We start from the raw sequence: 24,893 nt of genomic DNA on the forward strand, positions 1-24,893 counted from the left end.
ATCTCTTCTGCTAGGTAGCTGGGGGGTGGATGCTTGGAAAGAGCAACAAATAGATCGTGTTGCAAGAAAAAACATCTTGAATGAGGTTGGGGAGAGAGGCAAAAAAGAAAAGCTTTTAAACTGGGAGTGCTGCAATGTTTTATGTGTTAGTGCTGCCCTTTCTGCTCTCTGTGAATAGCAGCACTTTCATCCGTGCTTTCATCCAAGGATCTCTGAGCTCTCCCGAGCAGCAATTAAACCTCTCCCAGTTCCTTGAGAGGCAGCACAGCCCCACACACCTTCCGCCTGCTGAGCGTAGGCAGCGAGTCAGGGCTGGGGCCAGCAGGACCGGCTTCTGCCGTGGCTGCTTGGTCAAGGGGACTTGGCACGGCCTTGAGAAACCGCAGGAGAATAGCAAAGGCCCTGTGAGAAAGCATCTCCTGGTAGCTGGAAATAGCACTGCCTTCCTGCGCTGCTCTGTGCTCGCTCGTGGCCGGGAGGAGCGGGCAGGGTTTAGCTGGGAAGGACGTGCAAGGCTGCTGCGGGCAGGAGCAGGCAGGAGATGGGGTGCGGTGGGCAGCAGACTCGTGGTCCACAGAGGCTGGGATTTTCCTGGCTCCGCTGCGCTCGTTTGCGGTTCGTTTGTGCTGCAGTTTGCCGGTGGCGGTCTGTTCCCAGCACAGGGCTGGCAGCACCCACGCCTGCTGCTTCCCCTCTGCTCTGCTGTGGACAAAAGGCTCTGCCCGCATCCTCCGGAGAGGTGTAACCACCCCATTTTGGGGCTGTTTCATGCACCTCTTCCCAGGGAGGGCTTGCAGTCCCAGCCCGGCACGCTGCGTACAGAGCGGGTGCTGGAAAGGGCAAGTGCCAGAGGAGCATAAGAGGTTTTTCTTGACAGCCTGAACATCCCCTTCCCAAAAGGGATGAGGTGGGGAGGTGCTGCAGCCCGGGTCCCCTCAGAGAGCCACCAGCCTGGGACAGGAGCTCAGATGAGCCCTCGGGAACCACCTGGGGCTGCGGTGCCCGTCCGGGATGCTCTGGGCATCCCTGGGCACCTTGCGCTGTTTGCCAATGTCATGACTTTGGTGTATGTCTTGCAGGCCAGATCTGGTGGACATGGAGAGGGTGCAGATCCAGAGTAACCGGGAGAACCTGGAGCAGGCCTTCGAGATCGCCGAGCGGCTGGGGGTCACGCGGCTGCTGGATGCCGAAGGTGGGTGGCTGAGGGAAGCGGCTGGTGCAGGGAGATGCCGACCTCTCTGCCCGCTCCCGTTCCTCATTGCCTTTCTGCTTCTCCCTTGCCAGACGTGGACGTCCCCTCTCCGGATGAGAAATCCGTGATAACTTACGTGTCTTCAATCTACGATGCCTTTCCCAAAGTCCCCGAGGGAGGAGAAGGGATCAGTGCTATTGTAAGCATCACTGCAGGTTGGGAGGCTGGGACAGAGATTTGGGAGGCAGCTGGGAAGGGTTTGGAGGTTCCCTGTCCACTCTAGCAGATGGCCGATGGGTGGAAGAGACTCGGGGGGAGGAAGGAGCTTCCCCATTAGCGTGTCTGCCCTGTGAACTGCCGATGTGCCTGTAGGGCCGTGGCGTTCTCCAGGCTCTGCAGGTTCTCCCATGGGTTTTGAGCTCATGGGAAAGCTGAACTGGCTTCCAGGGAGCAGCTTGCAAGGAGGATCCTCCTCCTCCTCCTCCTCCTTCCTGTACCTGGGATGGCATCACAGCAGGGAGGTGCAGGCGAATGATCCACCCCGTAGCTGTGACCTCGGTTCCCTCCGTGCTCCGCTCGGCAGGGTGGGCTCTGCCTCTCCCCCGCGGAGACCTGCCTGACGGCAGTGCTCTGCAAGGGTGCTCTCGCCCTGTAGGAGGTGGATTCGAGGTGGCTGGAGTACCAGAGCCGCGTGGAGTCCCTCATCTCGTGGATCAAGCAGCACACGATACTCATGTCAGATAAATCCTTCCCCCAGAACCCTGTAGAGCTAAAGGTAGGTCCTGGACAAGGTCCCTCCGCGGTGTCCCATGTGCTCGGTGCCGAGAGCTGGGTGGTGGCGTTCCCCAGGGTGGTTTCTGATGAGCCTTTCTCATCCCAGGCACTTTATAACCAGTACATACACTTCAAAGAAACTGAAATCCCAGCGAAAGAGCAGGAAAAAGGAAGGATAGAGGAGCTCTACAAACTGTTAGAGGTAAGTATCATCGTGGCTACCCGGAGGCTTGTAGGTGGGAGTGTTATGCTTTTAGCAAGACTAAAGTGTGCTCAGTTCAGGTTTATTTTGGAACAGAGAAGTGGAAATAACCCTCAGGGTAAATGATGTAGCAAGCAGCATGCTGCAGGAGCAGAGGCAGAGCTGTTGCCTTACAGCCCCACTTTCCTTGCTGTAATCTCTCTCTAGCCAGCTTGAGGAGTCGGTAAGGAATGCCGTTCTCTTGATGTTTTCCTCAGGTATGGATTGAATTTGGACGCATCAAGTTGCCCCAGGGCTACCACCCCAATGACGTGGAGGAGGAGTGGGGCAAGCTCATCATAGAGATGCTGGAGCGCGAGAAGCTCCTGCGGCCAGCGGTGGAGAGGTCGGTGCTCTGCCCGTGGCAGGCAGAGTCCCCTGCGGGGATGTTCCCGGCTCCCCTGGCTGGAGGGACATCCCAAAGCCTCTCTCTCTCATTCTCTTTCCCTCTGTCATCGCAGGCTGGAATTGCTGCTACAAATCGCTAACAAAATCCAGAATGGTGCTCTGAGCTGTGAAGAAAAACTCACTCTCGCAAAGAACACGCTGCAAGCGGTGAGTGGGGGGTGTCATATTCCTCCTGCTAATTTTTTATTTATTTATTTTGTTTTCCTGCCTCTTCTTTTATGTCCATCTCTTCCTCTCTCTTCTGTGTGGGTTGGTGGGTTCCCCTGGACAGCTTTCCTTTCTTTTCTGACATTGAGCCTATCTCAGAGGGGCTATAGGGGCAGTGGTGGATACTTGGTGATCTATGGCATGAGGACCTTGGGGACAGGGGGGCAGGGGAACAGCCTGGCCGTGCAGCAGGCTGCCTTGGGGGATGCAGCTAGTGAGGCTGGACGTCTGCAGAGGTGCTGGCTTAGAGGAGAACTGCAGTTCTGGGAAAGCTTGTTGTATAATGAGGTTTAAAACCCTAAAAATCTGTTTTATTTGTCTAAAAGACTGGCAGAAAGACTCAGTTGCAGACTTGTAGCTACCTGGGTAGGGAGTAGATTTCTGAAGACGGGTGTCTTGTTCTGGGAGAAAGAGAGGTAAGGGCTGGGAGCTAAAAATGGTTACACCCAAGCAAGAAATGAGATGGACGTTTAAGTGACTGTCCATGGGACTAACCATGGGAGCCCATCACTAGAAGCTTTCAGTTCGTCTGCAGGAGCTTTTCTAAAGGGGATGTCCTGGGTGTGGTGTAAGTGATGAACTCGTGTTCTTCCCCTCAAGTCAAGCTTGTAGATCAAAAGGTCTTTTTGGTCTCAAAGTTGATGCTGGGCTGCTATCGTGTTCTATGTGCCTGGGCTGCGGGGACCCAGCCCTCAGCCTCCTCTCTCTCGGTGCAGGATGCTGCTCACCTGGAGTCAGGCCAGCCGGTGCAGTACGAATCCGACGTGGTCGTGTATCTGCAGGAGTGTGAAGGGCTCATCCGCCAGCTACAGGTGGATGTGCAGATCCTTCGGGATGAGAATTACTACCAGCTGGAGGAGCTGGTGTTCAGGTGAGAGGGGCCATGTCCGAGATGGTCTGTGGATGGAGAAATGTGGTCAGGGGCTGATGCATGGGGCTCCTCTACTCTGTTGTGGGGAAGGAGGGAGAATGCCTGCATCTTCTCACCCACGCCTTGCTTGCTTCTCCAGGATCATGCGGCTGCAAGACGAGCTGGTGACACTGAGGCTGGAATGCACTAACCTGTACAGAAAAGGCCACTTCTCCACCCTGGAGCTGGTGCCCTCTTCCATGCTGAGCACGATGCACTTGAAGGGCGAGTCCCTGACGAAAGGGCTGCACACCTCCTCTGCCTCCTGGTTTCGGAAGCCTATGACCAGGACAGAGCTGGTGGCCATCTCCTCTTCCGAAGATGAAGGCAGCCTCCGGTTTGTGTACGAGCTGCTGGCCTGGGTGGAGGAAATGCAGGTGAGTGCTGGCTCTCTGGGCCAAATTACCTGCCTCCGCTCACACTGATGTGGGAAGGTAGGAAGCTGGCCTGGGCTTTTTCCTGCCTTTATCTGTGAATAATTGCTTTGACGATTCAAAGTTTCTGGAGAGCACCGACACTTTTGTCTTGAGTTGGGTTTTCTCTCTTGTGATCCTGCTGATCAGTGGGATCAGAAGATCCTTTCAAAGCTGGAAGCAAATCTGTACTGATGCAGTCAGTCCTTTGGTCTTATGTGGGTGTGAAGCTTGTGTAGGCTGTCCCAGAAATAATTCAGTGTTGGAGAGCTAGCCTAGGACCTTCCACCAGGACTGGCGTGGTGTTTGTTCCATCTTGAGTGACCTAGGAGGTTTACTTGCCCTCGTGTCCTTTTGAGATATGCTCCTGCAGATGAGGAGTGCTGACTTGGACCTCTTGGCCTGTTTCAGATGAGACTGGAACGGGCAGAGTGGGGGACAGACCTGCCAAGCGTGGAAACCCAGCTGGAGACCCAGCGGCACGTCCACAGCAGCGTGGAGGACCTGGGCTCCAGTGTAAAGGAGGCCAGGATGTACGAGGTACGGCGGCACGGGCTGGGTGACACGGTGCGTGGCACGTGTGCGGGAAGTTGAGGGCATCAGGATCGGCTCTTGTGGGTAAAGGTGCCTAGGGCAGAGGTATTTGTTAAGGATGGAGCTTCTGAATTGATGCTGGGCTGGTGCAAGAGGCTGCTGCCCTGAGCATCCTCTGCCCCTCCTCTTGCTCACACAAGGCTGGGGAGAAAGATTTGGAGATGGAGTTTCAAGTGATGCCGTCCTGTGTCAGGTAACAGGAGCATTTTTCCTCCTTCAGGGTAAAATGTCTCAGAACTTCCGCGCTAGCTACACAGAGACGCTTGGCAAGCTGGAGACGCAGTACTGCAAGCTGATGGTGAGTGGGCTTCTAGCACTGCCTGGGGAGCGCGGGCTCCATCCCTGCCGCCCTGCTCCTAAGCATCCCTGCTCCGCCACTGGGGAGGGGGAAAGAAACCGGTCGCCTTCAGAGCAGGGAAGAGAAATCACGCTTCCTTGTGTCCAGGAAACCTCGAGCTTTCGGCTAAGACACCTCCAGAGCTTGCACGGGTTTGTGTCTCGGGCCACTGCTGAGCTGATTTGGCTGAACGAGAAGGAGGAGGAGGAATTGGCCTACGACTGGAGTGACAATAACCCTAACATTGCAGCCAAGAGAAACTACTTCTTGGTGAGTGACCCCGGGGCAGGGCTGGTGGGATGGGTGCTCTCTTGGTTGCGCTGCTGCTGCTTTTGATCTGATGTGGGACCTTCAGCTACCAACACACCTGAAGTCCCCAGAGGTTTCATGCTCCTTCCCAAGTCACTGAGCTTGTAGCTCATGAGTGCAGCTGATGAAGGAGCTCTCCCTAGAGCAGAAAGTGCAAAAAAGTGTTCAATTGAGTTTCAATTGAAAAAGCATCAAAAGATGTCTTTTTGGCACTATTTGGAACTAAAAGCATCTTTAACTAGCAGGGGAAAAAAAAAAAGTCTGAGCTAAAGAGGAAAATTGATTCCTCTTTAAAGCAGTATAAATAAATTGCTGTCTTTCCACAATCACACTGTCTGGAACTGAAGAGGTGACCGGGCAGGTTTCCAGTATCTGTGTTACATCTGCCCTGTGTGTTTGGTGCACAGGAGGCATCCTGGTGGGAGCTGGCTGTGGTGCTTCCCATAAGCCATGCTGGTTTCTCTGAGATCTGCTGGTATTTTGTGCAGCACTCCCATACTGCATGTTGTATTAGCTGGATACGTGCTCCGAGTGAGGCTGCTCCCCATAGCCGAGATTTGGACTTCGCTTGTGTTCTTCATGCAGGAGCTGACGACAGAGCTGGAAGAGAAGCAGGACATCTTCCGCTCCCTCCAAGACACAGCCGAGCTGCTGTCCCTGGAGAACCACCCAGCCAAGCAAACCGTAGAGGTGAGCGGGCATGCGGAGGCACCGTGAGGAGCCCCGAGAATCGGCTGGCAGCAAATCTTCTCCTGGGATTGGGAAACTTGCTGTCCCACCCCACGGTGCCTTTATGGGCAGCCAGGGCTGATAGCATTTTATGGTGGCAGAAGAACATCAGTGCAGTGACAGAACTGTTTTATTCTGGGGAGTGCAATGAGAAGCTTTGAGGCCATTCCCAAATAATCCCCACCTCAAATTAAGATACACAGAGACACCTGTACAGAGCATGAGCCTTTCCTGCAGTGAGGCGATGCAGAGAACGGTCTCGGCTCCCTTGGAGTTATCCAGGCTTGCAGAAAAACAGTGATGGTGAGGCAAAGGGCTGTGGGGACATGTTTCTCCCTGGTGTTTCTCTCTGGGGTGGGAGAAAGCAAACCTGTGCCTGCCGCAGCTCCCGGCGTCACTGGTCCAGGGTCTGCCATCTCCTGCTCTTCGTGCCTGTGCCCAAACCCTCCTGGCTGCAGCCAGTTCTTCCCTGTTTATGTACCCACCGGCTGTAGCTGTGTCCTTCCTGTGACCCTTCTGGCTGGTAAATGCTGATTATTCATCGCCGTTTGGTGTGTGTGTTTCTCAGGCCTACAGTGCTGCCGTGCAGACTCAGTGGCAGTGGATTAAGCAGCTCTGCCTGTGCGTGGAACAGCACGTGAAGGAAAACGCTGCCTATTTCCAGGTACTTGGGAGGGGCAGCCCAAATTTCCCTGGTCGCCATCCGCTGTATCCCGCTGCATGAGTTTCATACGCTGCTGCTCCTTTTTGGGGAGAGGGAAGGAGGGATTTGTGGTGCTCATGGGGGCTGCTTTCTCCTGAATCATCTCTTTCTCCTTACCTGCTCCCTGGGGATGTCTCGCTAGGGCAAAAGAGATCAAATTCCATGTAGTTCTGGCCATCCATGTGGGATGCTCACTGCCCTTGCAGCCCTAAGGCCAGAATAGTGTCAGGAGCTGCTGGTTGAGATGTTGGGGTGGTCCCCTACCTGCAGTGTGCTGCTGACTGCTCAGTGGACTTGTGCACATTTCTGTGACCCTCTTCGCCTTTGCAGTTCTTCAGCGATGCCCGGGAGTCAGAGACCTACCTGCGTAACCTGCAGGACTCCATCAAAAGGAAGTATTCTTGTGACCATAACACGAGCCTGACGCGGCTGGAGGACCTGCTGCAGGACTCCATGGTGGGTTCTTGGACATCCCCACCATCCTGCATGGGCGATGGGTGGCCTTCTTGCTCCGGTCCAGCAGCATTGCTTGGGGTACCTCTTGCTTCCCAGGGAAAACTGGGCTCATTTTATTCCCATAGTGATGCAGTTTTATGTGACATGGTTTGTTTCCCCATCTCGATCAATGTTCTGCTTTTTGTTGGAGCTGCTGCATGTGTTTGTACGTGGCCATGAGGTGCAGGCTGTGTGCCACCCCAGCTGCACCGCTGCGTGGATGTAACGCTGCCGATGGTAGCTGGATCTCGGTCATTTTAACAGCCGATGGGTCGCTTTTGTTTAGAGGCACCATCCAGCGTCTTTCTGTATCCTCGGGGTGAAGAGCAGGCAGCGTGTGCTGTCTGTGAAAACTCATAGCTTGACGTGAGCTGGTTCTTCCCCATCGGTGCCCATCATGCCATCCTGGTCTGCATGGAGCCAGTCGTGTTCTGCTGACAGAGGTGTCGTGCAGAGCCCGTAGGATGCTCCTGTTTCTGCTTTGAGCTGGTGCTTGCGAGGAGCACAGTGGGATGCGGAGACAACGCCTGCGCTTTATCCAGACCAAATCCCATATTAATCCATCGCGCTGTGCCGGTGGGGGGAGAGCCAGGGCAGCCCGGCTGTGCGCGGGGACGGGGCTCAGCAGCGCTGATCTCCGAGCACGTGGCCTGGCTTAGCTGTGGCGTAGCAGAGAGCAGACGATGGGCGATCACCCTGTGATCTTCTTGTCCGAATTGGCCTGAAAAAAACCAACCTAAAAACAAAACCCAAGGAGCAAAGCATCAGATGGTGTTCGAAACCAGGGACGGGGGAGGATTTGGGCTGTGGGTTAAGCGCTGAGCCGCTGGTGGAAGTGCCAGGAGGTGACATTTGAGCGTGTGGAGGCAGGTGGCTGCTTTGTCTTTGCTCTTAGTGCACACCACTGATCTCCAGGGTGTCCCCAGTGAAGCTGGGATGCCGTTACTGGGTGTTCGTGATGGGTGTATCAGCTGGGCTAGGGCTCACCGTCTTCTCTCCTGGAGGCCTGGGGGCTCCTGTCCTCTCTGTCATGGTCTCGGGGTTGTCCCGGTCTGTCCTCCAGCGCTACCAGGACACGGAGCAGCCGGTCTGGCTCCTGGGGTCCGTATTTGCGAGCCCTGCAACACCAGGAATCTGGCAGGTGCCGTCTGGGGTGGGAGAGGCTTGTCCGGGCAGCCGGAGAGTGGCCACGATCTCAGGACTGGGGCAGCTGCCCTGAGCTCAGCTATATTACTCTTTCTTACCTAATAAGTTAAAGTTGTATTTCTTCCAATCATGCTCCCTGGGACAGGCACAGGTAGTTTATTTAATCATTTATTCTTTTCTTTTTCTTTTTTTTTTTTTACCATTAAATTATCCTCCACTGTTGTTAGCACACTAACCAACCCCAAGAGTACCAAGCATGAGGGAGAACATTTTTCTGGGATCCTTTTTAAACTTTTGCAGCCAGAATGGGCTGAGCTGCCACTAATCACGTGAGCTGCCAGTGTCGTGATCCGCACACGTCTCCATTGGTGCCAGAGGCTGTTCCAGGGGAGCTTTGCCACCAGTCCCCCGGGTTGTCCCATCATCGAACCCAGCAGGGACTTGTGGGAATCAATTACACAGCATCTTCTTCCAACCAGCAAATTTCTACTCAAACCCAGAGACCTGTGCGATCACTCCACCACTAGCCCCTTCTCCTGAGATGTTTTATCTGCATAATTCATCGTATCCCCATTCCAGCCATTGGTTTAAACATGCCTTCGTCCTTTGCTTTAGAAAAGGGAGCATGCTTCTGTGGTCTCTCCTCCAGACAACTAAGTGTCCCCAGCTTTGGGCTGGAGCTTGTCCTGCTCTTGGCCCTTTACACCTCCTGGGACTTTAATTGTGGTGTACGCTGTGTTCTCGTTTTTTCCCTTTTGAAAAAAAATGTTTTCTTGTCCTAGCAGCAAAAGAGCCAGAGGCGTGCATGCAGCTTTGCAGGGCAGTGGGAGTAGTAGTGGAGAGGTCCCATCCCGACTTGAAGTCCGTCCTCCCTTCCACCCCATCTCCTGACCCCCTTCCCATCCTGTTAGGGCAGCAGGATCCTCCTGATGTGTTTGTTCAGCCCTTCTGATCCCAGCGTAGCTCCTGCGGGCCAGCGTTGGGGTGGGGGGTGCCGAGATGCCTGGGGGAGACCTCCTCTCCCCTGCCTCGAGCAACCCGTCCTTCATCCTTCTTTCTGCCAGGACGAGAAGGAGCAGCTCATTCAGTCGAAAAGCTCCGTCGCCAGCCTGGTGGGACGGTCCAAAACCATCGTTCAGCTCCGGCCCAGGAACCCGGAGCACCTTGTGAAGAGCACGATCCCCATCAAGGCTGTTTGTGACTATCGGCAGATCGAGGTGAGGGCTGGAAGGGTGTCGGCGTGACTTTGAAAGGGAAGGCAGGGATGAGGCAGGGGAGCAATGCCCGTGATGGTTTAGGATGAGCTCCGTGGTGTCTGTCAATGGAAAGCAGGAACAGAGTGGGAAGAGAGAACGAGGGAAATAGCATGGCTGTTTTTCCTGGAGGAGATTTCCATGTCTCACACTTATTCTGGGCAGGAGCTAAAGTCCTTTTCCCCAAGGATGATGGGCTTCATCAGCCTCAGCCAAATAAGCACGTGGGTGGTAGCCAACTCCGTTTAACTTCCTTGTCCCTTCCTCTCCAGACATGAGTGTGCTGCACTGCTTGGCACTATACCAGGCTTTTGCTTGATTTTAAAAATAATTAAAAAAAAAAAAAAAAATTTACGGAAGCTGGCTCGCCCCCAGGAGGGAAGCTGGCAGCAAGGGCAGGCATGTGCAGCCCTGCTGCTTGTTTCTAATGGGGCGGGTGGTGTTGGTGCTGTCGCAGATCACCATCTGCAGGAATGACGAGTGTGTGCTGGAGGACAATTCCCAGAGGACCAAGTGGAAGGTGATCAGCCCCACGGGGAATGAGGCCATGGTGCCCTCTGTCTGCTTCCTGATCCCCCCACCCAACAAAGAGGCCATCGAGATGGCCAACAGGTAACTTACTGGTCTCTGCTGGAGGGGAGTCCCAGAGGTGCAATGGCACGGAGATGGGGAGCGGGTTGGTGGCATGGGAGGGGACAGATCTGGGGTGGGAATGGGAGGGGAGCTGGGGTGGAGGAACAGGAGTAGGTGGCACAGATGATTCGGGGTGAGGGAAGGAATCCCCCATGGTTATACAGCTGCAAGCTCTATCACAGCAACTGCTGTAGTAGCTTGTGAAAGAGAAAACGATGATTTGGGAGGAGGGATCCTTCCAGGGATCTCTGGCACTGAACAGCAGGAGCACCACTCGCTGGTGGATTAACAGGGTCAGGGCTGAGCGTGCTGGGGAGATCTGGGGCTGATGGATCTGCTCCTTCCCCTTGCAGGGTAGAACAGTTGTACCAGAAAGTGATGGCTCTGTGGCACCAGCTCCACATGAACACGAAGAGCCTCATCTCCTGGAACTACCTGAGGAAGGACATCGCTCTGGTGCAAAGCTTCAGCATGGAAAAGGTACGGTAGGAACTTCTCTGCCTGGCTCCGGGGCTGCGTTGCTCACTGTCCAGGCTTCTACATGTGGCTGAGGAGAAAGGGAAGACCAGAGACTGCGAGGTTGGGGAAGTCAAGGGTCTTTGCACCTTGAGCAGTGGGAAAACCTGAGCTTGGGGGTTCTGTGCAAAACGATTGCAGTTTTTCACAATACAAAGAGCATCAGCACTTTGCTGCTGAACTGTAATAAGCATAAGAGATCGTGGTCTTAGCGTTTCGTTAGGGAGTGAGCAAGGCTGGAGGGAGGCATGAGGCCGATACAGAGGAGCTTGCCTTTTCTCCTCTAAAGAGAAAATACTCACTTGGCAAATGAAGGTGATTAAGCTGGGGAGGGTGGCTTCAGGTGATGCGTAGGAAGTTGTTCCCGGCGGTTAGATGTGCTGCTTTTCCACTTGCAGCTCAGATCCTTAGCGCAAGGCGAGTGCCAGCAAGCCATGAAGAGCCTCCAGGCGCACTACGAGGACTTCCTTCAGGATAGCCGGGACTCGGAGCTCTTCTCGGTGTCGGACCGGCTGCGCCTGGAGGAGGAAGTGGAATCTTCCAAGGAACACATCCGGCAGCTGCTGGAGTCCATGGAGAACGGTGAGCTTCAAAGGGATGATGGATTAACCAGGAGCTGTGGGGACTCATAAACAAAGGACTTATGGCATGGCTTCATTTTCTTTTTTTTTTCTGAGCTAGCTAGTTGATGGTGTGAGCAGCTGCTCTCCTTATTTCTCCATCCGTTCAAGTGTTTGGCCTTGTTCCTGCAGAGAGGGATTGGCTTTGCAGCTTCAGCTTAACTGTTGAGTCCTCTTACCCTAATATTGTTGGAGATGGGTTGAGTCATTAGGATGCATTCTGAGCAAGGAGTTTTTCCTGCATTTAATCTTGAAGGAAATATATGTGGCAGTGACACGTGTGACACAGCACCACTGTGTGTCCCACCAAGACTGAGGACTCTGGCTTTGTCATGCCAGGTGCCCTATGGCTGGACTCATTCTCAGCTGCGTTTGAACAAGATTATTTGATTAAGTTGTTCTCCATCCGAGCAGAGACCCTGGTGCCTTGGTGTCAGCATGATGCTGCACTTGGCTCCGGGGCTTCCAGCAGGTCCCATTTGGGGCAGATGCTGGCTGGGGTTGTTTGAGCTCCCGTTTTGGTTTGTCTGTGACTCGCAGAAGACAAGGATGAGACCGTTGCCAGGACATACCTCTCCGAGCTCAAGAATATCCGTCTGCGCCTGGAGGAGTGTGAGCAGAGGCTAGTGAGCCGAATCCAGTCCCCGAGCAGCGCCCGAGCAGATGGTGACACTATCCAGGAAAACACTATCCGCATTGCAGAGCAGGAGGTCAGTCCTGCTGCTCTGAGAAGTGGAGGGGAGGGAGGTGGTAGTCTTCAGCATGTGCCAAAAATAGCTTTAGCTTCTCTGGGGTGAATGTGTGGGTGGTGGGTGCATGACTGCGCAGGGTTGAAGGGGATCTTGCCGCACAGAAGGTAGCAGGAAACCTCTCCAGGTGGGCTCCCTGCTTCATTTCATACCATCTCCTTTGCCAAGGGCTGTTCTGCTTTTTCTCTGCCTGCTTGGGCTTTCCTTTCATGCTCTTTCCCTTCCTCCCATAGCGCATGCAGGAGGATCTGCAACGGCTGCAATTGGACCTGCGGTTTGTTTCTGAGAGATGCTACAGCTTCCTCGACAAGGCGCCCGCGGGGTCCAGCACGCCCCACTTGCGTTCTGAACTTGACTTAGTGGTGAACAAGATGGACCAGATGTATGGGCTGTCTTCCATCTACCTGGACAAGTGAGTCGGGATGCGACTCTGTTCCCAAATACCATTTTGAATCTGCCCAGTTCTGCTAAAGACCTTTCTTCTGGCCCTCTAATGCATCTTGCACTGGACCATAACTGAGCTCCATCCCTCTGCAGCATATGGTGCAAACAGCCTCGTCATCAAGAGGATCTCTGCCAAATTTTGGATGTCATTGTGCTGTCTCTGTTTGATTTGCCAGGTTGAAGACGGTTGATGTTATTATTCGTAACACCCAAGGAGCAGAATCTCTGGTCAAAGGCTATGAGGTTAAGCTGAGCCAAGAGGAGGCAGTCCCCGCCGACCTGGCAGCTATTCAGTCCCACAGAACGGCGTTACAGGTTGGTGCTGTTCATTTCCCAAGGCGGGCAGGCAGAAACCGGCCAACGCTTTGGCGTTTGTCAAGCAGGGTCCTTCCCTTTCTCTGCTGAATTTGTACTGTATGCCATTTTTCTTGCCTCGACATAGCTGCCGGGAGGATTTTGTGCTGCTTATGTGATACCTCATTGCTTTGTAAAGGTAAAGGAGCTGCTATGGCTTGTGCTCTCTCTTCTTGTAGGGCACATGCTGGCACATGTGAGCATTTTGGCAGCTCCATGTGCTGTTGCTGTAGGACAGGGCCTGAACCAATCTGACTTGCTCCAAGCTGAGAACATGGTCCCCTCCGTTTTGCATCTCCTATAATCAGCCAGTTCTTTGCAGGTTAAGGAGAGTGGGAAGATAAACCCCTTCTCAGGCTTGTCAGCTCCCGGCAGGAGGGCATTTCTGACTTAACGTGCCGTTTGCTTTCCACGATGTTGAACCGGTGCTGTCTCTTGCTGGTTTTGCAGCAATGGCTCGGGGAAGTGAAGGACAAGAGCTCCGTCTTCTCCGTGTTGGAGGAGGAGATGGCAAAGGCGAAGGCGGTGGGAGAGCAGCTGTACCGGCTGAGACAAGAGCGCAGCATCGACCTCGAGCGCTATCAGGAGAAGGGAAGCCAGCTGTGGGATCGCTGGCAGCGAGTCTGCACCCAAATTGAGACCCGGTGAGAAACCTCCTGCCTCCTTTTGCAGATTTACTTTCATGCTTCAGCTGAGAGCTTGGGTCAGGCTTGATAGCAGGGACATTTTTCCAGACGGGATTCCCACTGGTGGCTGGGATATCCCTATAGCCTACAGTGGCGTTTCGCCCTCCTCTGATTTGTCTTGGTTCATCTCTCAGCCACGCGGAGCTGGAGAGCATCCAGGAGGTGCTGAGTGATTACCGGCAGTGCCACAGTGCCCTAATCCAATGGATCGAGGAGATCACGGTCCAGCAGGAGCTGATGAAGCCTGGGCAAGCAGAGGACAGCCGGGTGCTGTCAGAGCAGTTGAGCCAGCAAACGGTAAGGCAGGATCTTGTGATGTCTCGATAGTGCAGTCGCTGCAATGACCGTGTCACTTCTTTTCTTTTACTAAAATCTTTTCATCTGTGAGCTTGAAAATATGAAACGCAGTGGGGAAGAGGCTGCAGGCCTGAGCTGGGTGTCTCGGAAGTGGAGAAACTGCTTAGCTTGAGGCAGAGATGAGGTCTTGCGTAAAAAAATAGAAGAGTATAAAGACTTTACCCAGAAGGGGAGGGATGCAGACTGAAATTCAGTTCACCTCCCATGGTAGCTGTCCAGACAACCATTTTTTCTTTGAATTTTATTGAAGGCTTTGGCTGCAGAAATTGAGAAAAATCAAGCCAAACTGGACCAGTGTCAGAAGTTCTCCCAGCAATATTCAGCTGCCGTCAAGGTATGGGTCCCCTCCTGCACCTAGATAAGGCTGGCTGGGCAGAAACAGCCCCAGCACAGTCTGCATCTCGCATGCTCCTTGACTCTTCACCCCTGGTTGCGTTTGCAGGACTACGAGTTGCAGCTCATGACGTACAGGGCGTTTGTCGAGTCGCAGCAGAAGTCTCCCATGAAACGCCGGCGCATGCTCTCGTCCTCGGACGCCATCACGCAGGAGGTAGGAGCGCAGCCGCCCGCCCGACCTGGCGAGGGAGAAATTGGGGGGGGGGGGTTCTTCGACGTCAAGCAAACCCCCGAGCAGCCTCTGTGAAATAGGCTCCTTTCTGCTGAACTCTCTTGTATACATAAAGTTTCCACCCTCGCTGTTTTTTCCAATAGCCAGAGAGGATGGCTTAGTGCTCTAAGCACCAGGTATGAAATACCTAGACTCCTGGGAACCCCTGGGTCAAATCCAGCGGGGTCGGCTCAGCCCTTCAGCCTTGCGAGGTAAATAACCAGAGCGCCATGCAGCATTACTGTGTGTGGATCTTTGGGGTGAGACCTTTAGGGACCTGAGGTCCTGTCTGCTCCATGTGGATATTAAAGATCCCGGTAGCCCTCTTGTAAGAGTTGAGCATCTGCCCCAGTGTCCGTGACCGGAGTCTCCCCTTCGCTCCAGTGTTGTGCAGCATGCCGTGTGTGGCCACAACCCTCCCTGTCAGACTTGCTGCATTTCATTGATGCCGTACCGGGTCTGCAAGGTGCCTGGGGGGCTTCCCAAGCGAGAGATGGTGCATCCGTGTCATGTACTATAAAGTATGTCGCTCTGGATCCGCCGGTCCTGACTGATGCGTCCCATTTCCCCCTCTCTCCCTTTGCAGTTCATGGATTTGCGGACTCGCTATACAGCTCTGGTGACGTTAACCACGCAGCACGTGAAGTACATCAGCGATGCTCTCCGGCGGCTGGAGGAGGAGGAGGTAAGGGTGTTGTACAGAACTGAACTTTATTAAAAATGTGCAGGCTCATTTCCTAGCGCCCCCGAGGTTGCTGCTCCATGCTGAGGTTACATCTCGGGCACTGCTCCTGAGACCCTCTCTGCCTTTGGAAATCTGGGACCCCTTTGACATGCTTATCTTCCTTCCTCCTCTGTTTGCAGAAAGTAGTGGAAGAGGAGAAGCAAGAGCATGTGGACAAGGTAAAGGAGCTCCTGGGCTGGGCGCTGGGCTTGAAGCAGAGCGTGCAAGGCAGGACAGCTGCTGCTGGGAGCAGAGAGCTGGGTGACATCGAGAAATCCATCTCGGAGCAGCAGGTAAACTGGGGGCAACCATCAGACAGTTTGTTTAACTTCTGCTGTTTTTCCACAGCTGAATTAAGCTTCTTTGTTTCTTTCTTCCCCCCCCCCTCAACAGGCCCTGAACGAGGAGCTGGCTGCGAAGAAGGAGCAGGTCTCTGAGGCCATCAAAACTTCACAAATTTTCCTGGCAAAACACAGCCACAAGTGAGTGTGGCCCAAGGAGGGGACAGGCAGGGAGAGCAGTGGGGAGAGATGACATACCTTAGAGCTGGTGCTGGTGGGGTCGTGTCCCCGGGGTCCGGTGCCCAACTCCCGTTAAAAATAGTGATGAGCTGCACGTGACAGTTGTCTTCTTTCTTATCTGCAACAAGAGCTATGAAATATGCAACCCATTTATGCTGTTGGGACAATATTAATCCCCTTTAGTAGTGATCCAGCCCTGCATATTTGGGGATTTGATCGTTACGATGCAGGTCAGCCTTTGCTGAGCACAATTACCCTTGGTGGTTTTAGCTGAGCTGGGTAAGGAGTTGGGCAGTAGGAAGAGGGGACTCGTGGTGAGTTTGGCCTTTTCCTTCACCAGAAGAACACATTAATTCTGCAGAGTGGGGGCTGCTTTGTGCAGTTTCCCTGAGAGATTTCTCCTTCCCCTTGCAGGCTTTCCCATCCGGAGAAGGAACAGATTTCTGCTCAGATCAGTGCCCTCAAGGAGACCTACCAGGCGCTCTGCAGTGACTCCACGGAGCAGCTCCAGCAGCTCCAGAGCCAGCTCGCTCAGGAGACGGAGCACAAGGTACTGGTCCCCGCTCGGTCCCGTGGCTGCATGGACACGGGGCACTTCTCAGGGTGCGAAAAAGGTTTTGCTTGGTTGCGTGTCTCATGGCCACCAGCCACTCATTGCTGCAGCCCGTCAACTTTCTTACTTGCACATGATTGCCCTCCCTTCTCTTCTGTCCATCCGTCACCCGAAGCATCCAGGCTGGGGTGGTCTCCGGATGCCAAGCAGGAGCTGTTTACCTGCTGCCTTCCAGGTCAATGGGAGAGTTGCCCTTTGCAAAGGTTTTCATCAGAGCTCTGCCCTGTGCACAAGGGTTGGCTTGTTCACGCTTGGTGGGCAAGGATGTAGATGGACCTCTGTCCTGGAAACGGTCCCCTTAGCAAATCTGTGTCCTCTGAGGAATGCCCTCTCAGTGCTTTAACCGCAGAGGGCTCCTTCTCACAGGCTGCCTGCGTGCAGGAGACGCAAGAAGGTGGGTTTCTGCAGAAGGGCGTTTGCCCGTGCCATCTTGTATATGTCAGGGCCTGGCGAGAGGTTTGTCTCAGCTGTGGCTGAATGAAGTTGCTCTCCCCAGCGGAAGGCGACTGCATCGTCCAGGCCCTCAGCTGACCTGGGAGACCTTCACGACCCGTAGCAGGACCCATTCCCTGTTCACATCCACCAGCGCTCCTGTCAGTCCCCATCCTTGTTTCGCTGGGTAGGGAGGGCTGAAAGCGCATCCGTATTGCCTCCGTTATGAGCTGTCTTCGGTCATTCACAGATATACGTGTACGTGTTATATAAGTGTATATACATGTGTCGATGGATATATTTGTGTGTTTGCTTGCTGGCTCCCTGTACTCTGAAGCAACGGCCCGCTCAGATCTGGACGCGTGACGCAGGTTTTGGATTTTGGGTCCGTGAGTGAAGCCCTGTTCGAGCCGCTCACGGGAAGAGGGCGACAGGGCTGCTTGTTTGAAATCTGCCTGTCCAGCTTTCACCTAAACACATAGTGTTTCTCTCCAAATTGGACTTTATAGCACATTTCAGGTGTTTTAGTGCAGTAAACGCTTTCTATTGCAAGCCCTTTAGCCCTCATGCTGGCAGCAGAAAGCTAACGGTGAGCAAACCGACTCGTTAGTCGCCGCTGAGCCATCATGACTGATGCTTCTGCTGCTGCTGCCAGGAGAGCAGCTGAGAGCAGCCTGCCCATGGAAAGGATGCTTTTTCCTTTCCCTTTTCCTCCCTCCCGGGCAGGAAAATGACTTCTGAGCAAAAGCCTTCTCCAGGGCTTACTGGGCTGTTTTTATACAGCATGAGCACGCTTTGGGGCTCAGGCTAGAACAGTTTTCACTCACGCTCTCGACAAAGCCCAGGAAACAAAACGAGAGATGGCAGTGGGGCTTCACCGTAGATCCCCGTCTACGAGATGATCCCTGTGGCTCTTGTGCGGTGCAGTTGCTTCACTGTAGAGGGAGCATGAGGAACTCTTAACATTTGCTTGCTGGAAACATCCAACTGTCAGAGAGAAGTTATAAAAGACAAAAATGCAAAGCAGAACGCGCTAAATTGAGCATGATGTGTCCCTGTACAGTTTGTGTTTCATGTCAACTGTTTTTAAGATTAACTGACATCCTTGCTTACAAGTTTAACTAACCCTCCGGGATTTAAACAAACAAAACACACAAAGTGAAAGAGGACGACCTGTGTGTGGGGTTCTTTTTGCAAACAAAACAGTCGCATGCTGGACGCTAACACCAAGCTTTACACTGTGTGTGATACGGCTGAACTGCTCCATAAGGCTCTGTCTTTAACTGCTCAAGGCACACCCTGCAACTCGGGTAAGTAAAAGCCTTTTACCCCCCTCCCTCCCATCTCCTTTTTTATCTTTCTCTTTTTTCCCCCCTTCCTCTTCTCTGTCTTTCCACGGCTTGTTCATCTCCGAACGTGCATGTCAGAGTCTGGCAATGATGGTGGAGAGCTTAGGTTTTTCCAGCCGGCTCACCGTGTCTCCACAGCAGAAGGCAGTGGGGGGGATCTGCAAACCAGCGTGGTGGAGGCTGCATCCTCTGCTGTGCCATAACTGAGCTGTGCCGCAGCTACAAACACCCCCAGCCACCTGTGCTGTTAGACTCACTCATAAAAAAAAAATCAGAGCGTGTTGGGGGTGCAAAAGGAATTCATTCCACAATCGCAATTCCCTCCACCACATCCCCACAAAAATCTTTTAGTGCTTGGGCCAACCTTATATCCAACCAGTGGGACTGGGAGAAACCCAAACGTCCAAAGAGCCGTTACTCTTTGTCATCTTAATTATTACCCTCCCTGTGGGGGTACCAGCAAGAAGAGAAAAGCCCCTCCAGAAACACCAAAGTAGATGGCCTGTTCCCAGTCTGTCACTGTTTCCATACTGGGACCTCCAGCTTCTTACATTTCTCCCCTTGCCCTGTCTGAAAAGCATGGCTACTTCGAGGTGCTGGAGCTGGGCAGAGCGGGTGCCGGTGGCCGTGCTCGGGGAGCTGCCCTGCATGCAGCGCTCCTGCCCTAATGCATGGCCGGTCTGCGTGGCTGGGGAGCTGCTCCATGGCACGGGGGTCTGTGGTGCTCTCCGTTTGTCCTGGCGTTTGAGATCTGCTTGGGGAAGGGCAGGATTTAAAGCATGGCAGGAGTCAGTGTGGAAGCTGCGCTGGAGAGATTCCTAGATCCTCTGAAGTGAACATCTTTGGTTTTTTTTCTCCTCTGTGATTACACAGTGGGATTTGCGTTGTCTTTACTTTTTAAAACTGGAGTTATTGAACGGCTTTGGTGTGCTCGTTGGTCTCCTTCCCTCTGTTTCTCCATGGAGCATTAGGAGCACTTCTGGGTTTTGCTGCTTGCTGCTTTGCTACGTTACTGTTGGTGGATGTTGGAAGCATCTCAGTGCTGCCCTGGGTGATGGACTAGATGAGCATTAAAACTTGCTGGCAACGTGCAAGCTAGCAAATGCACCAATTTGCGTGCTGTAATGCCTTTGGAGTTGCATTTCAAACACTTTGGGACTCACTTTCTAGCCTGTTTAGGGTTTTTGAACTTTTTTTTGGAAACTGAGACCTCCCTGGAACTCATGCAATCTGAGTGCTAGAAATGCTTGAATTTGATTTAATTCTTTTTCCTTCTCTTTCTATTCTAGGGCAGCGAAGCAGTGGCAGGAGTGATCGATCTTGGCACAGTAGAAATATTCCCTGTCTTTGGTGCCATGCAGAGAGGTCTTATAGATCAGGACACTGGCCTCGTCCTCTTGGAGGCCCAGGTTATCACATCTGACTTAGTTGTTCCAGAGACCAATGAGAAACTCTCCTTGAAGAAAGGTCTGGCAAGAAACATCATCGATCTCAGGACGTTCCAGGTGCTGCAGGAGTTGAAGGATGCTCTCCACCAGGTGGAAGAAGTCAGCTGTGAAGGGAGGCAGGTCCTACCTGTCGTTGCTGCGATAGAAGAGGGGAGGATCAGTGAGAGCATCGGGCTAAAGATTCTTGAAGCTGAGCTCGTTACTGGGGGCTTTAAAGTCCATCAGGGCAGAATTAGCATGGAGACAGCGGTGCAAGAAAGGCTCCTTACCCCCCAGCTTTATTCCAGACTTCTGTCTCACCTGGAGGGTGGCAAGGATTTGATTGACCCCAACACTGCTGAGAAAATCAGTCTGCTCGAGCTCGTGCACCGATGCATCATCCACCAAGAGACTGGACTGAGGCTGCTCCCAGTCAAGCAGCTGGCGGGTGGGATGGTGAGCTTGAAGTCAGGCAGAAAAGTCAGCATCTTCCGTGCTGTGCAGGAAGGGCTAATAGACAGGCAGGTAACGGTCAGGTTGCTGGAAGCCCACCTCTTTGCTGGTGGCATTGTTGACCCCAGGACAGGGCACAGGCTGACTGTGGACGAGGCCGTGAGACATAATTTAATTGACCAGGATTTGGCATGCACGCTTCTTATCCGGCAGCTTCAGACAGGTGGCATCATCGATACAGTCACGGGAGAGAGACTGACAATTGATGAAGCTGTAAGGAAAGAGTTGGTAGCACCGAGGATTGCGTTGGTGGTCCTGGAATCCCTCTGGTCCTTCATGGGGCTCCTGTGGCCAGAGACGGGGGAGATCGTCCCAGTTGCAGATGCTTTAGATCAAGGAATCCTGTCTACAGAGATGGTTTACAAGATTCTCAGCAAGAGGCAACTCATTAAGGCTGTCTTTATACCAGAAACCACTGAGGTGTTGTCCTGGAAGAAAGCAGTTGAACATGGCATCTTGGAGAGAGATGTGGCGAAGAAGCTGAAATCAACAGTCATACCTGATGTCATGGCCAGCGTGCAGCTTGCTGGCTCTCCAAACAGAAGCAGGCACGGCCAGAGCAATTCTGGAAGGAGTCCCACAGGTCACAAAGAGCAAAGTGACCCTCTGCTAAGGAGTGACGACGAAAGGCTGATGTTCCACTTGATGACCCACAGCTACATCAACATCCATGATGGCCAGAAGCTGCTCTTAGTGGACGGAGAGTTGAACAATCTCACTAAAGCCCTCATCCGAACCCAAGAAAATGGATCCTGTGCAGACACGTTGGAAGGCAGTGAAGGCTTTGAGGAGACAAAGGCAGATGCGGCTCTTGAAAGAGAGCCTTGCAATGGCTTAGCTTTGCAGCAGCTTGAGTTTCAATTTGCTCCTTCAAAAGAACAAAGAGAAGAGGTCTTGCCACCCAGAGCTTTGGAGAATGGGGAGGTGGTGATGGGACCTGAAGGCCTCCTATTGGAGGATGCAGAAGATATCCTGCTTGTGGAGGAGCAAGAGCAGATTTATACCAAACAGGCTACCATAAAGAGTGAAACTGATGCTGAATTTGGAAGAGAGCAAGTAGCTTCTACAAGCAAGGGCAAACATCAGGTAAAATTATCAATGCCAGGATGTCCCGGTGACCTTGGTAGTGGATTCAGAGAAACAGAGGAAATGATGGTTAGGGCAGAAGAAGAGTCCAAGCCTACTACAGTAGATGGAGTGGAAAGTATTGAAGACCACAAGAGGGCATCGGAGAGTGGGACAGTTGTGAAAAGTGAAATCTGCATCTCGATGGATGTTTCAGAAAGTAGAGAGAGACTGGAAATCATGGCAGAGAGGCCTGAGGGTGCAGAGAAACCTGAACTAGAGGCAGAGGATGTTAGAGAGATTTATTTGCTAAACGAGGAAACAATTGAGAATGGCATGCTGGGAGGAGAGGAGGTTGTGCTCCCTAAAACTGGAGAGGCAGAGCAAACAGAGAGGCGAAGTGAAAACATTGAAAGTGTATTGGAAGTACAAGAAGAAGGGGAAGAAGTATTAGCTTATGAGAGCGTTGATGAAACTTCCCTGCCAGCTCCTGCAGAGCAGGAAGCGGAGGACACTTTGGAAATGCTGTTGACGCAGCTCCAAAGCGGTGGCATAATCCATGAGCAGACAGGGAAGACTCTTCTTCTAAATGAAGCAGTAGCCCATGGAGTGGTGCCCAGCCACACAGCTGTGAAACTAATGGAGAAAATGAAGATGTTCAGTGGTTTCTTTGACTCTCATACATGTGAATCATTAACCACTGAGGACGTCATTGAAGAAGGTCTGATGGATGAGAACCTTCTCCAGAAGGTGCTCGCATCTGACAAAGCAATAAGTGGTGTTCTTGACCCAGGCAATAACTTTGTCTACTCTGTCAAGGATGCCGCTGCAGTTGGCCTTCTGGACAAGGAAACGGCAGTGAGGATCTTGGAAGGGCAAGTGGTTACTGGAGGGATTGTTGACTTGAAACGTGGCAAAAAAATATCGGTCACTTTGGCTTCAAATCTGGGCCTGATAGAGCCAACAAGTCAGAAAGAGCTGGTCAAACTGGAGAAGGCTTCCAAAGGGAAAGGCACTGATGAGGTGACCAGACAGAAGCTCATTAGCTTACAGGCTGAGACCAGTGGAATTGTGGATCCTAAAACCAAGCAGCTTTTGACTGTTGCACAGGCTGTTGAAAAAGGGCTCCTGAAAAAGGAAAAAGCTTTTCAGCTCTTGACCAAGCAGATTGCTGATGGAGGAATCATCCATCACGTGTCTGGAATGAGGCTTTCGGTAAACAACGCAATGAAACATGGTTTGATTGATCAAGATTTATGTAACGAGCTCACGAAAGCTGAAAGCGTGTGCCTGCAGGACTACGTTCATCCAGTTACAAAGGAGAAACTGCCCTTGCCCCAGGCGGTATCGTTAGGGCTCATTAGTCCGGCCTTCCAGAGGAAAGTGCAAGAAATCCAGGCTGGCAGTGGAAGCATTTTTGATCCTGCTTCTGGCCAGAGACTGGCACTCTGTCAAGCGGTAAAGGAGGGCTTGCTGCCCGAGCAGGTTATGGAGAAAGTCCTGTCATCTTCAGAAATGAAAGAAGGAATTGTAGATCCCGAGACTTGCATGATCGTTCCCTACTCAGAGTTCATAAAGAAGTGTAAAATTGACATTGAATCTGGCCAGAGGTATCTGGAGGTCCATCCCTTCAGAGCCATCAAGGATGAGGTGACGGGGAAGAAGCTTACGTGTGCCGAGGCGGTGAGGCTGGGGAGGGTGGACCCTCTGCCCGCTCTGCGGTTGCTGCAGGCTCAGGCAGACAGCGGGGGGGTCGTGGAGGGGACCGTCAGCAAGAGGCTTTCCCTGAGGGCTGCTGTGGAGCAAGGGCTGCTGGATGAGGAGATGGCCAAACTCATCGCCACCAACCAGATGAGGACCGGGGGAATTGTTGAGGCTAGCAGTGGGAAAAGGTTGAGTTTAAAGGAAGCTCTTGAAAAAGAACTGATTAGCCAAAAATTAGCTGCCGGTCTTCGGGAGGCACAAATATCCGAAGACAAATATGGTTCTGAGGTCTGCAAAGTAGACAAACTCCACCTTTTCCAGGAAAAAATGGAAAAATTATCTCCAAAAGATGAAGATGTCATTGTCTCTACTAGCGCTTCTAAGAAGTCTGAAGGTGCTGAGCGCAAAGCTGAATCTGAAGCCGTGAGCTACAACGTGGCTGGAGGTGCCGCCACTGCCACCGAGAGATTCCCAGTGACGTCGACAGAAGGGAAATCAAAACCTCAAGAAACTTCAGAGGATGGCGTAACACATCATCCCCAAGGAAAGGTTGAACTGACTCCAGAATACCCCCCAGTATTAGGTACAACATCACTCCCTGAAGAGACGGTGGTAGTGAGGGCTATGGAAAGAGGGATCGCAAAAAGCAGCTCCCAGGTGAGAGCAGCTTGGGGGAAGGAATCGTGGAGAGAAGTAGATCAAGGGACAGAGAAAGTGAAGGGATTGGGATTGGAGAAAGAGCAGTTGTTCTTGGACACGGAGGTGCTTCGCAGTGCAGAGGATAGTGAGGGGAGGAGGGGGAGGAGAGGGTTTGTAAGTGCAGAGGGAGTTGTGGCAGGTGAAGAAGGTGCAGAAGGTGAGCAAGGAGAGCGAGCGGGCAGCCTCGATGGGGTAACACCGGCAGCCCCAAGGGAATCTGTTACGGTGGGCCAAGGGAAGGGAGAGATGGGTCCTACAGAGTCTGGAGAGCCCCCTGAGATTGGCATCCCTATGAAGCCTGCAGGAGATGAGCTTGCAGTTAAAAAAACTGTCAAGCACATCAAAGAAGAAACCCCGAGACTGGGTGCAGAAGGTCCAGTTGATAAAGCAAAAACAAGTGAAACTGAGCTAAAACCTACCCAAAAACAGAAAAGCAAGAAAAAGAGAGCAAAGCAGACTGGTATCCCAGGGGACAGTGCTCAGCTGGAGAAATCTTCTGCAGAAAAGCAGTCCCTTCCTTTTCTGATTTCCAAAGAAATTCCAGGGGAAAAGGAGGAGGAGGACTTTGTCTCAAGCATGCCAGAACCAAAACATGAAACCACCACCAAGATTACTGCTGGGTTGGCAAGAGACACAGCCAAGCACGGGGGGAGCAGCAGGGATGAAAAAGAAAAGAAAGCAATTTCTGAGAAAGATAAAGAAAACCTCGCTGGGGATCAGGTGTTCCCTGTCCCCCCAGGACAAGGAGAAGCTCAAGAGGTGATGAAAGGTGGGATCAGAAATGGTCACGGTTCCTCGGTAGCGTTGAGCCTGGAGGAGAGGATGACCCAGGAAGACACCAAGGTGGAAACCACCAGTGATGTGTCCATTGCAGCTCCTGCAGCAGATGAACTGCCCGATGAATTAATTATCAGAGAGGAACCCCGAGAAGTTCAGGAAACCTCTGCAGTCCTTGAGCTCGGAGAAGAGGCACGGCAAGAGCAAACAGTGGAGATCAGCACAGGCGAAGGAGGTGCCCCTGTTCCCCCAAAATCCCAAGGAGAAGCACCCCAGGACAGGACCAGGCAGCCGGGTCCTGGCGATCGGGGCTTGCTCTTACCTGTGATAGTGGAGGGGGAGCTGCTGGAAACATCGAGGGAATCCACGAGACCAGCCCAGGTAAATTGATG

General features: G+C 52.8%; 1 protein-coding gene across 32 annotated transcripts in view; it reads left to right on the forward strand.

The window, feature by feature from the left end:
* MACF1 (microtubule actin crosslinking factor 1) overlaps positions 1 to 24,893 on the forward strand; it is a 147,007-nt gene that overhangs the window by 48,751 nt on the left and 73,363 nt on the right. For 25 of the 32 annotated variants that reach the window (XM_052810696.1, XM_052810719.1, XM_052810720.1 and 22 more), the window contains 30 exons: positions 1,080 to 1,192; positions 1,285 to 1,391; positions 1,848 to 1,967; positions 2,073 to 2,168; positions 2,426 to 2,553; positions 2,669 to 2,762; positions 3,539 to 3,693; positions 3,833 to 4,109; positions 4,557 to 4,685; positions 4,960 to 5,037; positions 5,185 to 5,346; positions 5,971 to 6,075; positions 6,683 to 6,778; positions 7,148 to 7,273; positions 9,523 to 9,675; positions 10,169 to 10,323; positions 10,698 to 10,824; positions 11,259 to 11,442; positions 12,021 to 12,190; positions 12,463 to 12,641; positions 12,850 to 12,988; positions 13,478 to 13,671; positions 13,848 to 14,010; positions 14,321 to 14,404; positions 14,513 to 14,620; positions 15,264 to 15,362; positions 15,542 to 15,694; positions 15,795 to 15,883; positions 16,337 to 16,472; positions 19,606 to 24,882. In XM_052810696.1, the coding sequence (XP_052666656.1) occupies positions 1,080 to 1,192; positions 1,285 to 1,391; positions 1,848 to 1,967; positions 2,073 to 2,168; positions 2,426 to 2,553; positions 2,669 to 2,762; positions 3,539 to 3,693; positions 3,833 to 4,109; positions 4,557 to 4,685; positions 4,960 to 5,037; positions 5,185 to 5,346; positions 5,971 to 6,075; positions 6,683 to 6,778; positions 7,148 to 7,273; positions 9,523 to 9,675; positions 10,169 to 10,323; positions 10,698 to 10,824; positions 11,259 to 11,442; positions 12,021 to 12,190; positions 12,463 to 12,641; positions 12,850 to 12,988; positions 13,478 to 13,671; positions 13,848 to 14,010; positions 14,321 to 14,404; positions 14,513 to 14,620; positions 15,264 to 15,362; positions 15,542 to 15,694; positions 15,795 to 15,883; positions 16,337 to 16,472; positions 19,606 to 24,882 (9,196 nt within the window). Of the gene's footprint in view, positions 1 to 1,079; positions 1,193 to 1,284; positions 1,392 to 1,847; positions 1,968 to 2,072; positions 2,169 to 2,425; positions 2,554 to 2,668; positions 2,763 to 3,538; positions 3,694 to 3,832; positions 4,110 to 4,556; positions 4,686 to 4,959; positions 5,038 to 5,184; positions 5,347 to 5,970; positions 6,076 to 6,682; positions 6,779 to 7,147; positions 7,274 to 9,522; positions 9,676 to 10,168; positions 10,324 to 10,697; positions 10,825 to 11,258; positions 11,443 to 12,020; positions 12,191 to 12,462; positions 12,642 to 12,849; positions 12,989 to 13,477; positions 13,672 to 13,847; positions 14,011 to 14,320; positions 14,405 to 14,512; positions 14,621 to 14,804; positions 14,890 to 15,263; positions 15,363 to 15,541; positions 15,695 to 15,794; positions 15,884 to 16,336; positions 16,473 to 19,605; positions 24,883 to 24,893 lie in introns of those variants that run through there. The other 7 variants (XM_052810713.1, XM_052810714.1, XM_052810718.1 and 4 more) reach the window with 2 other exon arrangements.

Source organism: Harpia harpyja, chromosome 16 (genome assembly GCF_026419915.1).
Source record: "Harpia harpyja isolate bHarHar1 chromosome 16, bHarHar1 primary haplotype, whole genome shotgun sequence".
NCBI lineage: Eukaryota > Metazoa > Chordata > Aves > Accipitriformes > Accipitridae > Harpia > Harpia harpyja.